The sequence below is a fragment of the Synchiropus splendidus genome, chromosome 3, assembly GCF_027744825.2.
Source record: "Synchiropus splendidus isolate RoL2022-P1 chromosome 3, RoL_Sspl_1.0, whole genome shotgun sequence".
NCBI lineage: Eukaryota > Metazoa > Chordata > Actinopteri > Syngnathiformes > Callionymidae > Synchiropus > Synchiropus splendidus.
Window position 1 is genome coordinate 16,913,873 of NC_071336.1, and position 23,412 is coordinate 16,937,284.

Sequence of the window (23,412 nt, forward strand, 5' to 3'; positions counted from 1 at the left end):
CACTACCACTCCAAAACTGCTATGAATGTTTTTAAATGTTGATTTGCACTACTACAGTATTTGGGTTTGGTTGTTCAGAGGAAAAGTGATGTCTTTTTTTGTTAGCCAACAATGATTCAGTATCTCGCCACTTTTATTTTAAATAATTTAGGTTGATCACGAGAAAAATAAAAAGACAAACCCACACAGGCGCTCAGTAACGCCTTTTGCCACACGATTTTGCTAAAGTCTGTGCTAAATAGGAAGGATCAGTTGATTGTTCTTTATTCAAAAAAACATTTTTTAAAAGGTGGATATCACTATAGTCAGTTTTTAAAAGGCATCACCAAGCCAAGAAAGTGTGCCCGCCTTATCTAAACTTTGTCCACAGTAGCCAGTAACCATTTAAGTAGCCAAAGATATGAAGTAAAAGAACCAACATACTATGTTGCTTAAAATAATGACCAATAACAGGAACCAGTGACCAAATCCCAGAGTCAAGATGGATGAGCAGCCAGGTGACAACCAAGCTCTCCCAGAAAGCCTCATGACATCATAACCAGTCGATGAAAGCAGGGAGATTCTTGTCACTAGATATTCTTTGAAGAACACAGCTTCAGTTCAACAGCTAATTGTGGTCCCTGAATCAATCACACTGTTAAGCCCTTACTTCCACTTGTACTATTTAAAACCATGCATTGAAATAAACAAGTAACGTGGGGTTTGTTTACCGTCCAGAATAGTGACCCGGCGTCGCTGCGACTGCTGACAAGCAGCCAGGCGTTACATCACACTCCTGAGATACACTGCCCTTGACTGCAACAGAGACATTGTGCCAAAGTTGTGTGTGCGCGTGTGTACGTGCCACCCAAACGATTAGCTGTAAAACTTGTAAAGTCTAAAAACGTTGCGCTTGTGCAACCTCTGGCACTGATGATGTCATACACTGCTCAACTATATGAGTCCAAACAATAGCACCTTGAGCTTGTGTTCCGGTATCATTATGTGGAAAGTACGTGGCTGGGAGCACGTGGCCTGTGTGTACGTGTGTGTGTGTGTGTGTGTCTGTGATGTGTGTGGGTGTGTCAGCAATATGTCCTCACCACCATACTTTACTAGATATGTCACATAGTGATGGCAGCAGACACGCCTCCCCGCTGTGTAGTTTAAGGTTCAGGTTTACACCGGACACATTTTGCAAGGCATTTGAGGTGGCAAACATGGAATGTAGTCTGAGAACCTGTCATTAGGCTACATTGTATTTTATTTTTGGTTTAGAATTTTTTTAACAGTATTTCTGTATCTGTGACGACACTGTTACACCAAGCTTGAATATCTATGGCAGCTCTGTTACATTATAGTCTAAACATGACAAATATGAGTTGAAGATTAACTGAATTGTCACATGTTAAATTCGAATGTGTTCCCACAACTAAGAACAGCCAAAATTCTCTTAGATTAGGTCTTAGATGAAAGATATTAGATACCCTCATCATAATTTCAGAGATCACAAACACATCTCTTTATTTTTGTTCCAGTGAAAGATGCCCCTTAAATCACAGTAGGAACATGACAGTCTTCTCCTCTTAGCTTAGCTAGTAAACAACCCATATGGCCAAGCTCCCAGTGTGAGAGGGGCAGGCAGCGGACCAAGTCAACAGTGTTGTTGCCAGGTAGGTTGAAGGCAGCAGACCAGCAACCTGCAGCCATCAGCCGGTTGCTCACTTTTGTTGTTCGCACTGACAAAGAGAAAGTGCTACACAGCTCTGACTCCTGTTACGTAATAGCTGGGCTCCTGAGCCGCAGGTGCACAATTTACATAGAAATAAACACACTCAACTATCGCAGTTTCAATGTCAGAGAAAAATAATTTGGACAACACAACTGCCAAATCGCACAACAAGTGTATTTAAACAGGTAAGTCAAAGTTGGATGTTCAGAAAACACTGCGAACTAAACTCTCAGAAAGGTTATTATTACCTGACTCCTCTGGCATGGTTACTCTGTCCTTCTCTCAAGCGTGATCTGTGTCCTTTACAGGTAGTATCTTCTGGCAATATCCAAACAGTCTTTTCAGATAGCTCTGCAAGCGTTGCGACACATCCTCAGCACGCTCTGGCGTAATAATAAATGTCAGCGTGAGCGCTCTGACTGTCACTATCTGCGGAATGAAACGCAGCTCATGTGACTCCTTATGGCTCTCTCTCTCTCTCTCTCTCTCTCTCTCTCTCTCTCTCTCTCTCTCTCTCCCTCTCTTCCTCCTCTTCCCCTCCCTAAGTTATTTCAGCTATCTGTTAAAAATAGAAACATATGGAGCTAAAAGAGAATGACACCTCCATTTGGAAATCTGTCACTGGGCGTGTCCCACACCAAACAAGCTTCTTAGAATGAACACACACAACAAGGGTGAATTAGAGAAAACACAGTGAGCCCTTGTCACTTTCAGCAGCCAGGACTAAAATTTGTGTTCAAATTCTGATCGACGAATTTGACACAAGGCATCAGCTCGCTGTCACTGTTTGTGTACTCAAGTGTTGTCAAACTGCCCGAGGCTTGAACTTAAAAGCCCTTAGAGAGACAGTCTGCCTTGTTTGTTCGTCTCAGTGACAGGCAGCGAGGAGTTATGTTATGTTAACAAGTTTGAAGACAATTGAATTCAATAAACAGTTAAAGCGCCATTTAGGATGATTCAACCTGTTTTAGCACCAACAGCTATAAAGCGCTTGGACAAATATAGCTTTAGAGAGAAGCAAAAAAGCCTCCAAAATGTGATTATAATGAGGAGTACTAGTTGTGCAGTACTGTACTGTACTGAGATGTACTGTAAGTTTGGTATCTTAAATGTTATGGAGAACTTCAATTAGAGCAAGATAAGACCAGCGGACCTCAGCGAAAATAACCTATTCACTCAGGCATTAGAACCAGTCAGTGACATCTCAACAAATCAAGAAAAGGGCTTCATAATTTTCTTCATTTGTTTTGTTCCAATATTTAAAATGACATTATTATTAAGTCCTCATTTGATCCTTGTTCAGGTGAGGGGGATAATGAGGATTCAAATGGAGCCATCATGATTTCTCAAATAACTCCTTCCCTGCTCAATAGCTTTCTGATAACTGGATGAATATTCAAGTGTGCTAGGTGACACCTCTTAGAAGGTAATGCATCATGTTTGTCATCATCATCCCTACAGTCTATTTTTGAATACTGATTTATTTTGGGTCAGAAGCCACACAACAATCCTGTATTGCACAAACATCATAACATTGCAGAAGGGACATAATTCCGAGGCTTAATCATTGAAATAAGCTAGGTTGTTGTAAATACACACAAAGGTCCAAGAGTTTTGGTCCAAATGTGTCTAACACAAGGGCCATGGGCCAAATCTGGCCCATTAGATCTTTTTACACAGCCTGCAGGAGCTCTAAATGTTGAGTTGAGTTGAAGTCATTTAATGTAAAATGCACTAAAAACCACATCATCAGCAAAGATAATGTCAAAATGGTCCAGAAGAATCAAGACATGTCCATTGACAGGCTAGCAAGGGGAGCGTGTAAATGTCAAGAATTAATCTGGAAAATTCCGAAAAACTGATGCAGGTAAAAGGAAATTCACTGACAGTTGGGAAAAGTCAATGAATGTGCTTCAAAAAGAAAGCCAGCTAATTTACGTAGAAGCTAGCCACTGAGAATGTGATGCAGAAATTAGCCTTCAACAGGGACAGAGTGTCTTGTTCCTATCAAAGCCATTTTTTAAAACTTGGACTGTGTTTGAAATTTTGACTCATCGTGTGACCGAGTTTGACACTCCCATCGAAACTACAGCACGACCGGCATGGTGGCGTCCTTCAGATCTCATACTCTATTCAGCTCCTTCTGATTGTTGTCGTCATTTACTACATGAATACCAACTGCTAGAGTGCCTTAAATATGTGCCACAAGGGCGCGACATTCAAAACCTCTGTTCTAACCATTTCAACAATGTCTGAAGCAGACCACAAAGATTTGGCACTCCGTCACTGACATCCACTTCAGTGTGAGGTGTATCCAGAAAGACACTTTGTTTACTATCTATACTCGCACATTTCCTGATGAAACTTAGGTTGGCTCAAAAAAGGACACAAAAACAATGGCTATTTGTTGTGTATGGCTGAAGTCATGGAATTCTGTCGTACACGTCCATGTTCAAACAATGTTAGATGTGACCCGGGTCGTAAATCACTACTTGAAACAGGAAGGCGCACGAGGGCTTTTCCTCAGTGGAGAACAATAGTCAACATTTCGCATGTTATGAATCTGTACACAGTCTAAAAACACACCACGTTGTTGGACTATAATTTATAACTGGAAAAATCACAATACAAATGTTGACAACTTTTACTCAACAAGTTCAGAACAGAGGCAGTTGACTGATTGACTTGTGGAGTGGAGCTTAGAGACTAGATTTAACTCGCCACATTGATTGAAACTGGTGTGGAATCAATATCAGGAATGTGAAACCCTTCCCAGCCAAGGTTGGCTACAAATAAAGCTCAAAGATCGACTCCATGAGCTAAACATTTTCATTTTCTATTTATACATTTTCATTCAGTAAGTGCTAAAGATGGATGACGCCTCATTAGTTGTTGTCTCACTATATTTAATTAATTTTACAGCTGGAAAGTTTGTAACGTACCGTCACCATTATAGCCACACTCGTATGCTGATACTGTTTCGTTTCTGTTGTGCTTTTATTTTGTTATTTCCGGTGTTCTGTTTCCTTTTTTCCTCTCTTTCTTCAGTTTCACAGCAGCGCAGCTGTATCCTATTCCACTGATCACACTGCACTAACTACACCTGGGTTCCAGTCTGCGCTGCCAGATGGTTGCTTCGCGTCGTCATGGTAAACTCTCTCTCCACCCTCCATTCTCCTGTTGTATATAGCTAGACTTCATAATTGACTCCATTTCATCCTCTCCTTTTATCTCAAATCTGTCCTATCAGACCTTTCTACTTCGATCACACATGATCTGACTTGTGTATTGGTGGTGCATTGCTTATTGAATTGGAAGACATTTATTTTCTCCACACTAAAGTGGACAGTACGGTGGGATAACGATTAGTGTTGCAGCCTCAAAACAACAAGATCATCATAGGTTCTACTCCAGCTCATGGAAAGCTTTCCACACAGTAAGTCAAGTGACTGCAATTACTCCCACTCTTTGCATGAGTTTACAATGGGCAACCCGGCTTCTTCCCACAGTCAAAAACTTACAGAGACCTATTTAAGAGTTTAGCTTTACAGGTGCCTTGCAACAGACTGGTGACCGATTCAAGATGAATCTCCACAATAAGCAGAAGGAAATGAGATGCTCATCTATTTAAGTCCCCTTCAGTAAACGTAAATCTTTCATGGTTCATCTGCCCAAAACTGGGATTAACTCTGCTCTTGCAAATCACTAAATAATTATTTTTGAAAAAGCCCATGTAATCGCTTAATATTGCCCGATTATCTTTATTTAAATATCATTAAGCCTGAAATCAATTACTCTTGTAATCATTTATATAATTATTACATTTGATTGTGGCAGAATCGAATATTTAAGGGCACTTAGATCTTCATGATTTGTCATGACAATATTAGAATAAATGGAAAGAAAGTATTGTATGGCCTGCGGTTTCCAGTTAAATGTCGACAACAAAATCTAATTTACTGGTGAGAGCCTCAATAAATGTCTACTGCCTGACTCATTGAGACTAGCATTAATGGTTTAACCTTATTCTGTGGCTGCTTATAAAGCACTTGGGTTATGAGTTCTGTGTCGAGTTAAACCAAGCCAAAGACATATCTGTTGGGAGAAACAATAGTTTAGTAAGACAAAGTGAGCTTCACCATTAACACACACACACACACACACACACACATTCAACAGATTTGAAGATGCCTTTTGGAAGGTGAAATGTTTTGTTATATCCTCAAGAGTCAAGGCGATTGTCAGTGCATGTACTGTAGGATGTGGCTGGATACCAGAGACAATGAGTGGACTCTTCATTCCTCTGCTGTGAAATCTGCCCGAGGTCTGCTCTTGGTGGTGGCAGCCACGTTTGAGTGTCTCTATTTTCTGGGCCCCAAAAGTTACACAACAAGGAAGCCTCATTAGGCGTCAGGCCAAAAGCTCAGAACATGGGGGACAAGAATGTGTCATGAGCAAGTAAATAAACGTCAACTAGAAGTTACATAACCGTCGTCATTACCTCCGACATCAACACACACTCATAACAATCCGGTAAATTCACCAACTGACCTTTCAACACTCATTGTTCCTCTAGCACAGCCTTTTCAGCAACTGACATGAGCCTTTCCAAGTGTGGATTCAAGTAGCTTTATATTCATATCCACCAGGACAAACTAGTCCAGCAACCTTTCTTAAATCTGTCAACATCATATTCCGGAAGAACTGGAATTCAAAAACAGACGGCATTTATCGTTTCCTGGTTCAGTGTGAGGTGCAAACCTAATCGTCACAAATGTGAAGACCATTGTGGGACTGTCACACATACGCTCTTGGTGCTCACAGTTAAACAGCAGATTAAATGTCATACTATGCACGTTACAATTTATTGTCAAACATCAGAGACTGGTCATCACATCTGTGCAGATCTCTTTTGAATAGTGTTTTTGCGTTCCAGAACATATTTACACAAATATTTAAAAACACATATACGTGTGATGCAGGGCTTATAGTCCTGCTTTTTTTCCGATTAATATTCATGAGAATCTTTCAAGACGAGCCAGTAAGTGGCTGGAGTATGCCTCTGCCCTGCAATAGATTGGCGGCATATCCAAGATTTGCTCTGCTTGCTGCCTAATACTGGGATTAACTCCACTGTTACACATGTTAACGCTTATTAATTTCCGAGATATCCATGTAATCTGGATAATTTGAAGTTTATTTCTTGCATGTTCACATTCATATCAATTCCAGTCACCTCATCATATTCACTCACAGATCTAATACACTGAAAGCGCAGCCTGAAGATAGCCTGAAATGAACTTTGCCCCTCCTTCTCTCCCACCATTTGGCTCTTCTTTCTCTCGTGGGCCTCTAACTGTGACGGATCATGAGCACCGCACCAACAAAGAGATTGCTCTCAGCAATGGAAGGAAGCATTCCTCGTACAATGAACTACAGACCATTTGCAGGCCAACCATGTGACTACACAGTGAGTGTTGAAAAGATGATATGAAATAGGAACCCACAGAAATCAATCGAAGCACTGTTGAAATTCAAAATGCTAGACAAACTGTTCAAACTTCCAGGCGGTTCTAAATGGTTTTAGCTATTACTCAGTCTCCTTTACCATGCCCAAATCTTGGAAATGTTTAAGGAATGTAAGAGTGCTTTGAAGACATTTTCAGTGCCAGATGGGTATATCAAGTATTTCCATAAGGCTGTGATCCCAACATCGAAATAGACTGGAAATGGAAAAGAGGGAAAACATTGAGGGGGAACTTTAACTGGGATCTGGTCACGGGGGCAGCAGCCTAAGCATTCGGACAAGAGGACCACGCCACCTGAGGCTTTCCTTGCAGATCAACCTGGACGCCTCTGAGAATCAAGGTCTTGGAGGACATGACCAAAACAAGATAAGCTTTAGAAGTGAGCCATTCAAGAAACAGTTGGTCCACATTAAGATGGAAATTGAAGAATTATCGATACCTTTTTGCCAAAATATCGTCACCACCGCAGCTTTCGTGGCCAAAGCTGAAGTCTGTGCGGAAAGAACTTTAGATAGGCTGAGAGATTATTTCAGAAAAAAACACTCCAGCCCAGTAGGCCTTTGAGACGGGAAAAGGGCTAAAGGTCGAAGTATTCCAGACTGAACCAATTAGGGTCCAAAGCGTTAAGGAAACCGCTGTGTGGTTTAAAATCCGGAGCAGACTTGTGCACTAACGAGAACAGGAATTTTAAATGGTTCCACTTCAAAGAAATAGATCAGCAGCTCTCCAGTTGGAGGGCAAGAGGGAATAACACAAAGAGACAGCAGTCCTAAAAGTCCGCTGCTAATGTGGGTCAGACCTCTTAAAACAGTCGGATGAGTCCAGAACAAAAAAAAATCCTTGGCAGAAATGACATTAACACTTCAAACTTTGAACTGGCCAGATATCAGAGAGACTAGTGTAACCTCAAATTAAGTTTCATTCAAACAAATATAAGGTTTAAGCTAACTGTGCTGTGAAATTTCACCCTAAAATAGAAGACTTTTATTAGAGGGCCACAGGTACAAAGCCCACCCACCACTCCTCAAACACACCAACAGCAACAGCTGAGACTTCTTGAAGAAAACCTTCTTTCAGTCAAATTCAAAGGCCAGAGAAGGTCACTTTTGGGATGAGTCCTGCATGACTGTAATGAATGAACCCTCAACAGGCAAATAGTTGTATAGTGTGAAATCCTGTCTGCTTTTTGCCAAGATCAAATCTCATATACTTCAACAGCGACCTCACTTCTGTTCCTAATTTATTCAATTTAATATTATTAGATTTAAGTCTGTTATTGAGTCAAAGACTGGGTCATCACATGGTCTATCCACGGTCTGTCCATCAGTGGTGGCACAATTAAGCCTCTTTGATCTTAACACATCCTCCATTGTCGCAGTGCTCAAAATCCCAAAACAAACTGAAAAGTTCAGAAAATCTTGAGGGATGTTGGATACACACTTGCTTTGGCTTAAGGGGGGAAAAAGAGGCCCAGTAAATTATGTAACTATTGTAACCATGGAGACATAACAAACAATCGCGACTAGCTAGACATCATCTGGAGAGAATAAATAACAAATTATTTTGATATTTCTTCATCAATCCTGGTTTGGCAGTCGCGAAGAGTTAAAGAGTAATATGAAGGTGTTATTTTAAAATTTCTGTTTGGCAGTTGTACAATACATTTACATACGTACAATACATAGATATTGCACGACATTATATATATATATATATATATATATATATATATATATATATATATATATATATATGCATTTCTGTCTACCTGTCCACCTTTGTATTCTGCATGTTTAGAGATTAGCATCAGATTCAAGTCAGTTTATAAATGGCCAAAAAATCCAAACACAATATTCCACACAATGTTCCACTTTATTTAACTCAGTGTTTTCGCATTGGCCCAAATGTGGCCTGAATTGGAAAGCGAAAGAACACTGGAAAAGCCTGGTAAGTAAAAGCCCAAATCCTCATCTGGTCGCTTTTAAAATTCTCCTAATCTGGGAGAACATTCTAATCCCTGACAGCGCAGCGCTGCAGTGCATCATTACTCTAATCCAAACTTTGGTAGCATGTTTCATTGAATCCCACTTGTTGAGACAAATCCAGGGGCTTGGTTTATTTACTTAATGAAAAGAAAAACTGAAATGCTGAATGCTTAAACATATATGAGGAAGGCTCCGGCACGCCTCGAACCCTGAACAGGCCTAAGCAGTGGTTAATGGAGGTTGTAATTTTCATTAGGAAATCGAAAATACAGGCAGCTAAAATACTGTCTTTGATATTATTTTTTGTGCTATGAATTCAAGTGAATTAAAAATGACAATACAAGGCAGCGTGGGTCAGTTTAACCTGATTCCATTTTTACTTTTTCAGCAAACCTAGACTGAGCATTATGTTCAACCTCATTATCTTTTTGGGCACTAAAAGTCCCAGTTGAATGAATATAATAAATCCCCAGTCAGCAAAAGTCTCTGCATAACCCACTCTCTTCAACTTCCATCTTAATGTGGATCAAAGTACTGCATGTTCCTCATGACCACTCGGCCTTTCTACTGCTAAACTAAAATAACTGCTGCAGATCACAATCTGAACAGATGTGTCCCCGCAACAGGAGGAAAACACACCCTGTTTGATGGAAAATGTGACTGAATGAATAATTCAGTGAAGCTCATTGATCTTTTCTCTCTGTGTTTCAGACCCTGATCCATCTCAAAAGTGCACTGCTCCATTTGACGGCAGCAGCAACCGCTCCCATGATGCACTGGGGTCTGGGCTAATAAGAAAGGCCTGTGCAAATGGAGGAACTTCCAATTCAAGTCTAGAACCCTTGCATCTTGTGCACTGTTGCTGTTAATCCCTAAAAGAGATGCAGAACAAAGCAATTTCATTAAATTGTAAATATGTCTGAGTTTCCAGAGGAAACTCTGTTATAAGTCAGTGTCAGTGGCAAAGGACAACAGCTTACATTTTGACCAAATCCAGAGATAAGATGATACATTTAGCCTTAATAAAAAGAAAAAACGGTTTGGTATTTCTTAAATATATAGTATGAATATTGCAAATGGAATGAGTTTTGACTATGCTGTCTAACAATCCACTTGCATTTATAATGATTATATGACTACAATGATGATTTTTGCAGCCTGAGAGTCATTCTATCTCTCATCTCAAAACACAGCAGATATTTTTACCCATTCTTGGGTTTGCCTACAAATCTCATCTTCCTTATAAAGTATTAAACGTCTTGTTTGGTTTTATAGCCGGCACGTGCTCCAGTCGCATGAATGTAACACGGACCAGAAGTGGCTCCGACTGTCAGACCTATGACGCAGTGGCCGCTGTCACACTAAAATGCTGCCCTGTCAACAGTTTTAAAGTGAGATGATCATGTGACATTGTTAGTAATCCCAGGACACATGTCCATGACGAGGATATCATCAAATCAATTTGCAGGTTTCTAGACTGAATATATGGAATTATCATGTGTTATAGGTTGAACTTTTGATGAGGACCAGAAGGAACTTGGACATGAGCAAAGTGGGGATGCAAATAAACAACATTCCACCATGGAGGCTCCTCCTAAAACAGCAGAGAGCAGGGAAATGTCACAAGCTTCGGCCACATTGCTGGTTTAATTACAACTCTGTGTGTGTGCTATTGTGTGTGAGCATGTACAGATGAGCCCTTGCAGAACACTGCTGCTGTCATCCACGAGAAACACAACAAATGTTGGATCAAGCTGGACTTAAATCCATGTGATATTAGTTTGGTAGGACTTGACTAGTAACTGTGGTGGTCATGATCATGAGAAACTGACGGACACACATCAGGAACGTGTTAAGAAGGAGGAGCACTCAATTTAATGACAGAGGCGACGCTGGAATAATAATACAGGTGTCTGCACTCGCTGGGCGGTTCCAGCTACTTACAGCACTGTAGTTTATCGTAGGTAATGCTCACATTATTCATTATCTTGTTCCAGTCTAACGTGATTTGAGTGCATGTTGTACCCTTGTCGTCGGAGATGTTGACATTGCTGGGAAGATCAGAAGCAAAGTCTGTGGTGAAGTAAGATAATACATGTATTTGTGTCTCCATGTTGATTGGACCCACAGCTGCTAGTTAAACAAAACAAAGTTGCCTTGTTAGTTTCATGTGAAGCTAAAGTCATTTGGCCACCCAGGTTTACTATTTGTTTCAAGTTATAAGTTGGTCAAGCATAAGTTAGTTCATGAAAAGGACTTTTTCCCGTTAATGTCTTAATCCCCTTCAAGACTTTAGGTATGCGTACAGTCTAAAGTATAATACTGTCTCAATGTATTACGCAGCTGGACTTCCCTCCACTACATTTAATCCATTAATTGGCTCCACTTTTTGGGGTGACTGATGAAGACACCTTCGACAGGTCGCCAGTCCGCCACTGACACAACAGGCAGACAATACTCACAATTGTCAACAAATCAAAAATGCTTTTGGGTTATGGGAGGAAATCGGAGTGACTGCTGGAAACTCACACGACTACAAGGAGAACAATTCCGACACAGAAAGGAGAGAGGTGGGCTCAGACCTCCAAGTTGGATCAAACCTCTGACCCTTTTGGAGTGAGGCTGCAACTAAGATTTAATAACCACACCACTGTGCTGTCATACAATTTTCCTGTACCATCAGTTTAGACTGGTATGATGCAGTGGAGAACTGTAGGCTGCTGTTGCTTTTTTAGACCCCCAATCTACAGTAGCAAACGCGTGTTGTTCTGGCATCCAACATGAGCGTAACTGCCATGTGTCTACTGTTGCTGCCTGTCAGTAATCCAATACGTGCTATGTTCATTACACAGTATTAAAAAATGTTTCCCTCCATGTGGATTGATCAGCTTTACTTCTGGGTGTGGCCACGCAAAGCCTGTTTGTTCAAAGAGGTTTGCTTAAAGCTACATCTGGACTAGGTAAACAACCTTGATAAAGATATTAATAAAATGCAATCTCCCTCCAAATGAAAAATGTCTATTACTGCCAGCATCATGATTATCATTATTCTTCAACAGCAGAGCTGGAGGACATTACATCCTAATACAGCAGATTTAACAAGTAACTTGTGATAAATCTGATAATCTCGTGGTAGGGAAAGAAATAGACGAACTACAATAATAGTTGATAGCATTAATAGAATTATTATATCATCATCATAAACTGCACAATGGTTAAACTCTAACCTTAACAATAATATCACCCATAATTGATCCAAAATAATACAATGATAGATATATATGAAGTAAACATTACAGTATCTGAGATACCAGAGTTATTTAGCACTGGATTCATTGCAAAGTTAACCTTATAGTTTCAGTTTCAGACAGATCAGGATAACAACTCCTATTTACTACTGTAGATTAGCTCCTGCCTCAGGTATGTTTCAGCAATCTAGATATTTGTTCAAGTAACTACAGGAACATAACTAAAGCATACTGAAATCAGAGAAAGGACTAACTTGCTGGTTGACTGTGACTGCCCTGCCTCTACAGGAAGGTGCCAAGGTCATAATGTCAGTAATATATCTGAGAATAGGTGCTGTGTGACTATCATGAACTCTGACCTTCACAACAAAGAGTGTCTTCGATCCACTTTGACCCTCGAGATACTCACCATAACCAAAGCTGATGGGAAGTGTGCCTGCATCTAGCATGGATATTAAGAATAATCTCATTCAATACTGGTGAAACTAGAAAATATTTTCCATGTATGTACAGGATGTTTCTAATGGGAGTTCCTACTGCAAGGCTGTGATGTTGAAGCAGAATACTTAATGAGCGACTAAGACACAGAGTAGTTCTGAGCTTGGTCTCTGGTATTATTGTGACTATGCTGCACAGGAGTGGGGAAAAAAATCACATGTGTGTTACATCCTCCACAGGGACAATAGGCAGCAGTGACAGACCTCCTGACTGCAGCAGACAGAGCTGCTCAGCACACAGTGAGCCAGTCAGCACCCACTCAATAAGAGGGTGTTCACGCTGGTCGCAAGAAACCCAGAAGCAGGACAGGAGCAATTTTGTGCCTGTCTTTATGCACCCTCAGCACAGTACGTGCCTCTGTGTACTGTTTACAGTGTGAACATATTTGCACAAGCTCAGTTTCGTCAGTTCACAATAGAAGCCCGTTCATAAGTACACGGGAAACGCTTAATTTGTAAACAAGATGACATGCATTCGTCATGATCTCACCAGTGCTGCTCATGGTGCTCCTGAGGTGTTTCCTCCAACCAGATGATGCTCAATAAACAAGCCGCTCTCCAGCCAGAATGGACATGGGCCAGCCTGCGGGATGCTGAGGGTCTGCAGGATGGAGGGGAAGTCGGGATCCCCGCTCCTACCGCTCTCAGGCTCCCGAGGCCGCCTCGAGCTCAGAAAGCAGCCGCACTGACAGGATGATGTTCCGCATCCACTGCAGGGCTGCGTTCTAAGCGGGCTCGCGTTGGGAGTGTGCGCATGCACAGCACGCATGCGCACACTCCTGAAAGATGAGGTCTTGGCTTCGGAGTTGAAACATTTGAGCGCCTCACTAGTGAACGGCGACTGGCATGTCACTCGGTTCTCTGGTGGTTGTGAAACCGCTCGTTTCGATCAGCGTGACTCAAGGAATACTCTGCGTCACACATGCAACCATTTGCAACAATATTTCGAGCGCGCACTCACATTATCCCCATTACAGTGGCAGAACAAAATTACGTCCGACATTTTGTATACAAAATTAATAGAATTTCGTAAGGTCTGCAGAAGAGCTGAGGTTGACGGATGTTCCCTCTTCTTCCTTTTGATTCTCAGCCAGGTTTGTATTTCGTCAGTCTGCGACGAACACGTCACATCTGTGCGACTCACGTGGCTGCGTTTCACTGCCGCATGTGTAAACAGTCGTGCTGCGTTTTCTTCATTAAAAATGCAGCCAACAGAACCAGGATCACCCCTGCCGGACTCTTCTGCACCCGAGTCAGTCAGCTGGGGATTTGAAGTGATTCTCGATGGAAACGAAAGGACGCCACCATGTTGTCCGCACGGTAATGACTTTCCCCCCTTTATTTATACTTGTCTACTTCAAATGTAAAAAAAAAAACAATTTATTGTAAGTCTGCACGTCAAATGTGTGGTAGTGTGGAAAGTCATATGGATTAGCATTAAAGTTAAGTAGTGATGTTTGACTCAAATAAAGCCAATTATAATTGTTATTATTGAAGTGTGTTTCTATCTTTCTTAAATGAGAATTACCAGCCTTTTTTTATAGAAAAAGTGAGTCCTCATTTTGGCCTGGCATTCAGTCAATAACAACATTTGATCTGTGGTGTTATAAATTTGCAGCAATATCTTATTATAAAACTGTCTTTTATGTGAAATGTTGTATTTCAAATGCTGCCATACTTATCCCATAAATGCTATGATATGTAATGTCACCTCTTGTGCATTTCTGTGTTTTCCAGGTCCAACCCTATTATTTGAGAAAGTATGCAAAGGAGGAAAAAATGGCCGCAGGTTTTATGCCTGTGCTGCTTGTCGCGATAGGAAAGACTGCAACTTCTTTCAATGGGAGGATGAGAAGGTCGTAGTTGAACCAGATGATCAATGGCATACAACGGTAAACATCATTTCTAATAAGACTGTGATACTCTAGGTTTCTGCGGCCAGATTGCTCGCCAGGGAAACAGAAAACAAGTTGAAGAGCCCTCCTTTCACTCAGCAACAATATAACTCGAGGTAAATACAGATTCATTTGTGTTTCTCTTGTGCTGAAAGTGAGTCAATGCATAGAATTCCCTGTGATGGATGAATTGATGGATTCACACTGCCGCAAATAAGATGGAGTTTCAATAATTAGATTTAAATCTCCAGAGGTAAACTACTTCAAATTACAAAGTAGTTGTAATAGAGCCCTAGTTGGAAAGTAATTTACACTGGTCTGTTGCAGCTGTTCCAAGTCAAGGAAAATTAAGTTAAGTATCATTAAGTATGCATTGTTTGTCAAAACCTGGTATGAGAGTCTGGCTCAGATGTCAGAGGCCTCTTCCTTGACATGTGATGATGTCATGACTCTCCTAGGGTGGTCTTGTTTGTCAAGTTTGAGTGATGACTCTTCAAGTATTTTAAAAGGCACAGTATGTTATGGAAACTAAATCTTTCATCACATGTATGTTGATATCCAAAATGTACATTGATGAATAATGATGTTAATTTTAAAATTACCGGTTTTTATTTTTTATGTCATAGATTAATATTACGCCGTATCTTTGACAGGTTCCAAAAGTTAGCGTCGCTCCCACTGGATCAGAAGAAGTTCTGTCAGGACTGTCAGCTCCTGTTGCTGCCTGGTGAACTTGCGACTCACGCCACCCACCGGAATGTAGCTGTTACTGCAGCGCACCTCAATAGGCCTAGCATGCTCCTGCGCCCTCTGCAGGACAAGAAGACAAACGCCCAGTACCTTTTCACTGACCGAGCATCTCAATTTCTGCTGAACACGCTGGTCGCTCTGGGCTTCAGGAAAATCCTGTGTGTCGGAGCCCCCAGGTGAGAAATGTATTGAATTACAATTATGAAATGATGATTCAAGTAAGGTACTCCTGTGTTTTCTGTCGGCTGATATCTCTCACAAATCTGAAAAATAAAAGAATTTCAGAAACTGTAGACAAAGTTGCTGTCGCAAATAGACATTTATTTATTTATTACCCATGATTCATTCATACAAGAAAATATGTCGTACTTTATTATTCAGACTCCGAACAGTCTACCAAGGACTATTAGCATTCAATCTGTTTTTGTGTGTTTTCTCAAGGTGCTAGACACGTTTATGATATATTTCCTATGTTAATTAATAAAGTAAATGTACAAAGAGTAAATCCATTTGACAAAAAGTATAAAAGCAGTATTAGGTGGTGTTTTATGAGTGATCTGTTGCTGTTGAGTCTGTCTATTTGCTGTTTGTGTCAGACTACTGGAGCTGGCCAAGATAAGAAACCAGGAGCAGGTCCTCCAACTGAAGAGTCTTCTGCTGGACATCGACTTAAGGTGGGTTTCTTATGTCTATTACCGTTAACTATTGAAGCAAAATATTTGTATTGATTACTAATATGGCTGATCAAGATGGCAAAGCCGCAGGTGGTTGGGCCATGCCTGGCCTTCTTGTGGTCTGAGGAATCGAATTGCAGCGTATAAAGGCTCAGTGAAGTGGTGATGAGCTCTGTCGAACACTGGCGTTACAGCTGCCGAAAACTTCTGCAGAACACACTGGTTCTCTGCGTCGTAAAACATCAACTGGCCTTTCTCGTAGTTTACCCACACGCCCACCTTCTGTATGGGCATTTGACCAGCACCCTGGCACGGAACATGATGGTCGTTGTGCCAAGCTGACAACTGACCATTCCGTAGCTCCATGCACCAGGAGTTCCTGTTTCGTCCCAGTTTAGCGCCTTTGTCGTTTCCCTTCCGCTCCAGGCTGCCGTAGGCTGCGCCCACTGCCCAGTTAGAGCAGCAGCGAACATCCACCTCCCAGTAGCACTGTCCTGCTGCAACTGGAGATGAAGCCAAAGCGCAGCAGACCTTATCGAATCTCAGCGGGTGTTCAGAGGTGATAGGAACAACTGACGAGAAGGTCAAGCCACATCCGTCTGAAGTCACTACAATCTGGCCGTGGCACGTCTGCCTGTCCATCACCATGGGAGAAGAGTCTAAAGTAAAGAGAGGCATAAGCTTGATTAGTGTTTCACCTAAATCTTTGTATCCATGTAGCACCATGAAGTCTCACATAGAAGTTAAATAAACATCCTTCCCAGTCACATTGGCTATCACAAAAGTCAGCAACGCAAGCTTCCTGGTCAGTCGCCTCATAACCACAAACAGACTGTGATAGATTTCTGATATCAGTTTTGGAATCTCCCAGCAGTTAAGCTTGTCTGGTGGGTTTGAAATGGTGATGCCGACAGCATGTCTCTGCATGTCATGACAACTTCATTTGTAAGATTACTTACTACATAAATCAGAAAAAACTGTTGTACAGCTCCAGTTCAAACATGAGCTCATGATTTGTGTGCGGTATTGGGCATGGAGAGCTGGACCGTATTGAAAGGCACACACTGCCGCACGAACTGTAACATTCAGGTCAGTAAAAGATATGTAACACAGAAATAATGAACAACACTCACTGTTGCAAACACATCCTGTGAATGAGTTTAAGACTCAAATTGAGGAAAGTTTTAATTTTATATTTATAAAATGCATATTCTGTTCAGTGACATGGTTTGCTGGGTTACCTAGCAGCAGGCTCTTCCTCTGCAGCTGAACTTTAAGGAATTTGGAGAGTGACACAAGTGTGTGCTGGAGTCTTTCAAATCTTTCTTTGTTCAGACCGATTTGGTTCTCTGACGCATCCAGCTTCTTAAAACTGTGAGGGAATCAACTGTCAGAGACTGGAAAGAAAAGCTTTGCGTCACTGTAGTTTCTTACCTCACATTCTGACATTGAACCTGGAAAGAAAAACAGTCAGAATTAAATCATGAAGATTTAAAATCTGTCTGCATATGGATCGTAGTCCAAGTTACGATGAGAAGTGACTCATGCTCATATATACGTTAATTGTGTTGGTTATTTAATAAATATAATAATAGTGTCTTCATACCTCACGGTTCTCCGAGTTGCTTAAATTATTGACTGTCTTCCGCACCAAGTCTAGATGTTGGTCCCAGGTCTTCAGGACTTGATCCAGTTCAGCTGTAGTCCTCCTCTGGTCCTGATCCAGAGAATTCAAGACCTCCTGCTCGTCTTGTTGTAAGACAGCTCGCATGGCATCAAATCTCTCTCGAACTTGCTGCTTCATCGCTTCAGTGCTTCTCTTCAGGAGACAGAAGGATGTTATCAGTTTTTACGCCGATAAACCACCAGTCAATACGAGAAAAGCCCAGACCTCCACCTTGTTCATCGTTTGCATCTACATTGTAATTTTTAATCTCATTATTATTGCCCTGCATTTATTTGTCTGTATGATTGGATACCTATTTAGCATTTGAAATATCTATGACAGTAATTTGTTCGCTTGGACACCAGGTGGCTGTAGCATTACAGACCTCAGTCACACAAGAGTTGTAGGTTGTGATGAAACCTTTTAAATATTTATTGATCTAAATGGTTATTTGGAACACCAAAAAGTTTCAATCCTTGATCCAATACAGACATTTGAAAAAACATTTAAATCTGTTTGTCCATTGTTGAGAAGTCTGGGGGGCTACTCACCAGTAAGTCAGTCCTGCGCTTCTTAAGGGACAGGATATGTGCCTCACTCTTCAATTTCTCAGCCTGCAGTTCCTCCAGACGCCTGGAAAGCTGCTCCTGCAGAACATAGGTTCTATGACTTGGGTTTTTTGACACTATATGTGACAGCTGGTACATCCAGAAATGTTCTTTTTTTCACTTCATGTGTGTGTAAAGACAGAAATACATCTCACTATCAGCACTGCGACCTAAATACATCGATTTCCTCAAAATTGATTGTTGAAGTAGCTTTCTAACATCATCATTTTGAACTTTGAGATATTGTCATTTGGTTTCATTTGTTGGTTTTGAATTAATGAAGGGAAGGGAAAGTGGATCATGTTTGAGTTTCATGGAGAATAAAAACAGGTGTCACTCTAGACAAGTTGTTGTTGTTGACTGAACTATAAATACACATTTTTTTTCACCTTGGATTTGGACCGTGGTCAATATTTTCAAGAGAACTGCCACTTTTGAAAGTCCAGATACAAAGAAAGCTTTTCTCTTTTCATTTGAGCCATTCCTTCCTTTGTTTTTGTTTTAAGTGACATACCTGAGAAGGTTTTTCCACTCTATTGAGCTTCCTTAACAATTTCGGTGATCGTGGAAATGGCTGAATCTCTCTGTTCTCATTGGAGTCCAGTGGAAAGTAGCTGAGTCCGTCCTGAAAGACACTGTGGGAGTCTGGAGAGGGCGCCACTGTGCTGCTCTGGCCACACCGTGACTGCCCCGCGTTGTTGTCCACAATCGATTGTTCTTTTGCGGCCATTTCTGCAGCGTCAGCAAAACGAATGTTTATTGAAATGCACACTTCTGTTGAGGACTCAGAAATCTTGTCAATAAAAGTTTGTCAGCTTCTAATATTTGGCCTAATAATGTCTGAAACTGCTCTCTTTTGCTATGTCCTGTCAGATAACTGCATGTTCTTTAGCTGCCTGTCTCTTGAGGAAGTGTTAGATAGGAAATATTGAGATAATGATGGTTAATAGTTACTTACCTGAAGTCGGAAAGGCTTCATCGACTTCTTTTTGCGGAAGAATGCACCCTAGAGGGCCAAGTGGGTGTGTTTCAGTTTGTTTTGCAACAGCCAGTCACACCTGAGTTACTGAGATGCACGGAGGAGTTCTGACTTGTTGTTTCAAGCAAGTCAACTGTACAAATATTTGTCTTTTTCTCTTTCCAGATATGCTCAGTTCTACAGCCGGGATGAGTTCTGCCACTACAACATGTTCAACCACCACTGCTTTGCAGGAGAGGTGGGAATATCACACTGACTCTGTTGAGCCAGATGTTGTCCGTATGTTTAACAATCGTGTTCATGTTCAGGCCTCCAGCTCGGTCCTGCAGGACTTCCTGTCTGAGGCTGACGGGGAAAAGGTTGTCATGGTGGCAGACCCTCCTTTCGGTGGTCTGGTCAAACCTCTGGCTCACAGCTTCTACAAGATATCTGAGATGTGGAAGAAGCAGCAGAGCTCTGGTCAGTAAAGTGAGAGCTGTGTTCTGATAGTGTCTTACTATACTAGTTACCATATTTAAACAATACTCCTTATATATCATTACCTACTTATTAATTTGTTGATTCATGGTTTTTATGTCATGAAAGTTTTTTTTCCCAGTGACTGTGATGCTGCGACACCATTTTGACCAATTCACTTTTCATCCTGTGTGGTAGATGGTGAGATTCCAATGATGTGGGTCTTCCCCTACTTTTTTGAGCCTCGTATTCTGGAATGTCTGCCCTCTCTAACCATGCTGGACTATCAGGTACCTGTGCCTGCTTCCTTTAGACAACAATAAACTGTGTTGTTTATAAAACATCTGCACCGGCTCAGGTGGACTACGATAACCACCCTCTATACAAGCACGGGAAGACGGGCAGGAAACAGTCTCCGGTCAGAATCTTCACCAACATCCTAGCCAAAGACGTGGTTCTTCCCAAAGAAGAAGGTTACAGGTGAGGACACCCACAAACATCAATAAGATTCGATTTGTTTATCACAACAGCTTAAACCTCTTGCATCCACAATGAATGAAATCAACTTGGAGTCTCATGGTACTGCAATTCATGCAGTAGTCATTGGTGTTTCTCTGGATTCTGGTGACTTAAAAACTTTCCAAAATGTTGCAACTACTGGTAACAAGCAGATTTTTTTTTTTTTTACAAAAATGTACAATGTACTAATATTTATGTTGACTGTACTAATAATTTTTACACTGTATAGGTGAACAATAACGTGACGGAACTATTTCTGTCAAGCTCGGCTCATTTAGTTGAATCATTTTTTGTTTTTCTCCATTTCTATTAGGATCTCAGTACTGTTTATGACCAATAGATGGCAGCATTACACATTTACACTGTGAAAGCAAGTTGGCGTCTCTCATTCTGTTATTAATGTCTTTTGAGCGCCCTGCCTCGCATATGTCGCCTTTTTAACAGGGTTTTTCATTGAAGACATAATAATACAGCTCAAATATCAGTGTAGTCTAAATGTACTTTTTCTGTCTTCTGTCTTCTCTCTGCCAGATTCTGCTCCACATGTGAGAGATTCGTGTGCTCCCTCAACAAACACTGCGCTAAATGTAACACCTGCCCGTCCAAGGTAATGAGGTTGTTAGGCAATCAATCTCCTGACAGCATCGACCCCAGCTGTGTGAAATTACAATCCGCCCTGCACATGCATCAGGAGCCTGTCACTCATGTGCTTGAATCAGGTTTTCCACTTAGCCCTGGTGTTTCTAACCCGAGTGCTCAATCTCTCTCAGGACGGCCGGGAGTGGAAACACTGCCCCGCATGTGACAAGTGTGTGAAACCATGTAGGTACATCTGCAGGGCTGAACATCCTCTTGTGAATTTTACTCCTGCAATGTTTATATGAAATGCTTCTGTGCCAGCGTGGCGACACTGTCGGTCCTGTGGCCGCTGTGCCCTGCCGGACCACCCCTGCGAGCAGAGCCAGGGGACGCAGGGCTGCTTCATCTGTGGCAGCCTGCAGCACAAACGCAGCGTCTGTCCTCAGAAAAGGAGCGACGAGTGAGTGCAGGCAGATCTGCGATGAGCTGCAGTGATGGATATTGTTCTCATCTCTGTCTTTTCTCTTTCCAGCCTGAAGTCCAAAACCAAGAGTGGAGGACAACGTCAAGTCAAGATGAAAGGAAAAATGAAATTTAAAGCTGCGCGCAAGGGAAAGAAGATCTCAGTGTGAAACAAATAGAATACAAACCTTTTGTTGTCTTTGTTAGAAGCTTTCACTCTGAAACACAGATCACGGAACCTTTTTCCTATTACTGAAGATGTGTTGGACCTACAGTGGTTCTTGTGAAAGTCTGACGGCCGTTGATGATGTAGAATTCCATTGACAACAACACTAAACACTGTTGAAATTAAATGCTCTTTGGGGACATTGAATATCTGTGACCGTGAGCACATGAGTCTCATGTCATTTCTACCCATCCTCTCCTCCATGCTGTAATTTACTGACCTTTTACGTGACACGCTGTCGCGAAAGTCCATCTTACCATCATCATTGGTCATTCAACCTCTGATAGAACCTGGGAGGACCGCAAGTCTTTTGACAGTTCACAAACAATTTTAATGTCATTTAACTTACACTGGAAGTTAGTGTAATGCTTGTCTGGGGGAAATTCTTTACATATTAATTCATGCATAAGTGTGTTACAAATTTCAAGAAATGAATAACCTACTCATATGTTACATCAGAAGTTTATTACAGGAAAATACAATGTCAAACAAATAATATCAATTAAAGTAATCTCATTCTCATTCAATTTCACTCATCCAATATTCTCCAGGTCTCTCAACAAGGCTGAAGCAAGCATTGACAGAACATACAAGCTCCACCAAGATTAGTTACTTTTTAAGATGTAAAAATGCAAATTATATTATAACTGATTCATTGCTGTTACTTTATAATGATTATTGTTATCAACGTAATTCAAACTGGCCCAATATGACAAGGATAATTCAAATAAATTCTCAATGAGAGCAAGAGAGGCAGGCACGGTGCTTAAGATTTAGATGGGTCGTTCAGCGGAGGGATTCAGATGCTAAACAGGTGCCCACCTGTATGGTGAAATGGTAATGCATCCAAACAGATGCAGAGCAGATGCTGGACAACACCAGTCAGGTGCAACATGACAAAGGAAGATTCTAAACTTGAACTCATTCTCATTCACTCATTCTTTTGCCAAAAACACAGCCTTACATAGTGGGGCCTCATGTAAGGCAGTATAATGACAATTATAATATTCTTAACATGACTCATAGTGACGCACACTATGCTGCCTGCCCCAACTTATGTAATGTAAAATGGCTGCCAAATCTTTGCGTGATTAACTTGATAGTAAACATGTCACAGCTCCATCCATTAATTTCTCTCTCTGAACTACAAACTGGCTTGTTTCATGTTGAAAGGTTGGTTGTTGTTTCTATACATATCTAAGCGCTCCGAAAGCACATTCCCTCTGAACCCTCAGTGACCTTTGAATCAGAGCTCTTTTATCCAAAATGCTTTAATCCCCGAGCAGCAGGTGGCACATCGTGCTCACACACTCGACTACACACAGACACACAAACATGGGGAAAAAAACAACAGCAAGCTAATAATACAGTGCCTCCTTGTGACTGACATTTAGATCCCAACTCATTTGTAATTTGTGTGAAACATACTTAAATCACTTCCTCTCGGAAATGCTCCTTGACACCTGAAAGTCCATCCCATACATCAACAGTTCTAACCTTCACAATGATGAAATGGAATAATGTAATCTCTCAATCATATCACCATAGAAACCTCTAAATTTAGCTTGTCACCATGTCTTCAGACTTTGAGGTTCTGATCCTCATCCCTTCTGCTTGACTACGATTAGA

At 41.2% G+C, this 23,412-nt stretch overlaps 2 protein-coding genes across 2 annotated transcripts in view; one reads left to right on the forward strand and one right to left on the reverse strand.

Annotated features, from left to right (window-relative positions):
* The window catches only part of ablim2 (actin binding LIM protein family, member 2), a 34,797-nt gene extending 32,627 nt beyond the window's left edge, over positions 1–2,170 (reverse strand). The window contains exon 1 of the mRNA XM_053859228.1: positions 1,960–2,170. Coding sequence (XP_053715203.1) covers positions 1,960–1,975 — 16 coding nt within the window. The 5' untranslated portion in view covers positions 1,976–2,170. The remainder of the gene's footprint in view (positions 1–1,959) is intronic.
* Positions 2,171–14,099: 11,929 nt separating this feature from the next.
* Positions 14,100–22,098, forward strand: zcchc4 (zinc finger, CCHC domain containing 4). Its single transcript, XM_053859801.1, has 13 exons — positions 14,100–14,289; positions 14,707–14,825; positions 14,898–14,980; positions 15,518–15,790; positions 16,211–16,288; positions 19,707–19,779; positions 19,850–20,000; positions 20,196–20,287; positions 20,356–20,477; positions 21,048–21,123; positions 21,287–21,338; positions 21,417–21,555; positions 21,628–22,098. Exons 1-13 carry the CDS (start codon positions 14,172–14,174, stop codon positions 21,725–21,727), a joined length of 1,476 nt encoding a protein of 491 aa, XP_053715776.1. The 5' UTR covers positions 14,100–14,171; the 3' UTR covers positions 21,728–22,098.
* The last annotated feature ends 1,314 nt before the right edge of the window (positions 22,099–23,412 follow it).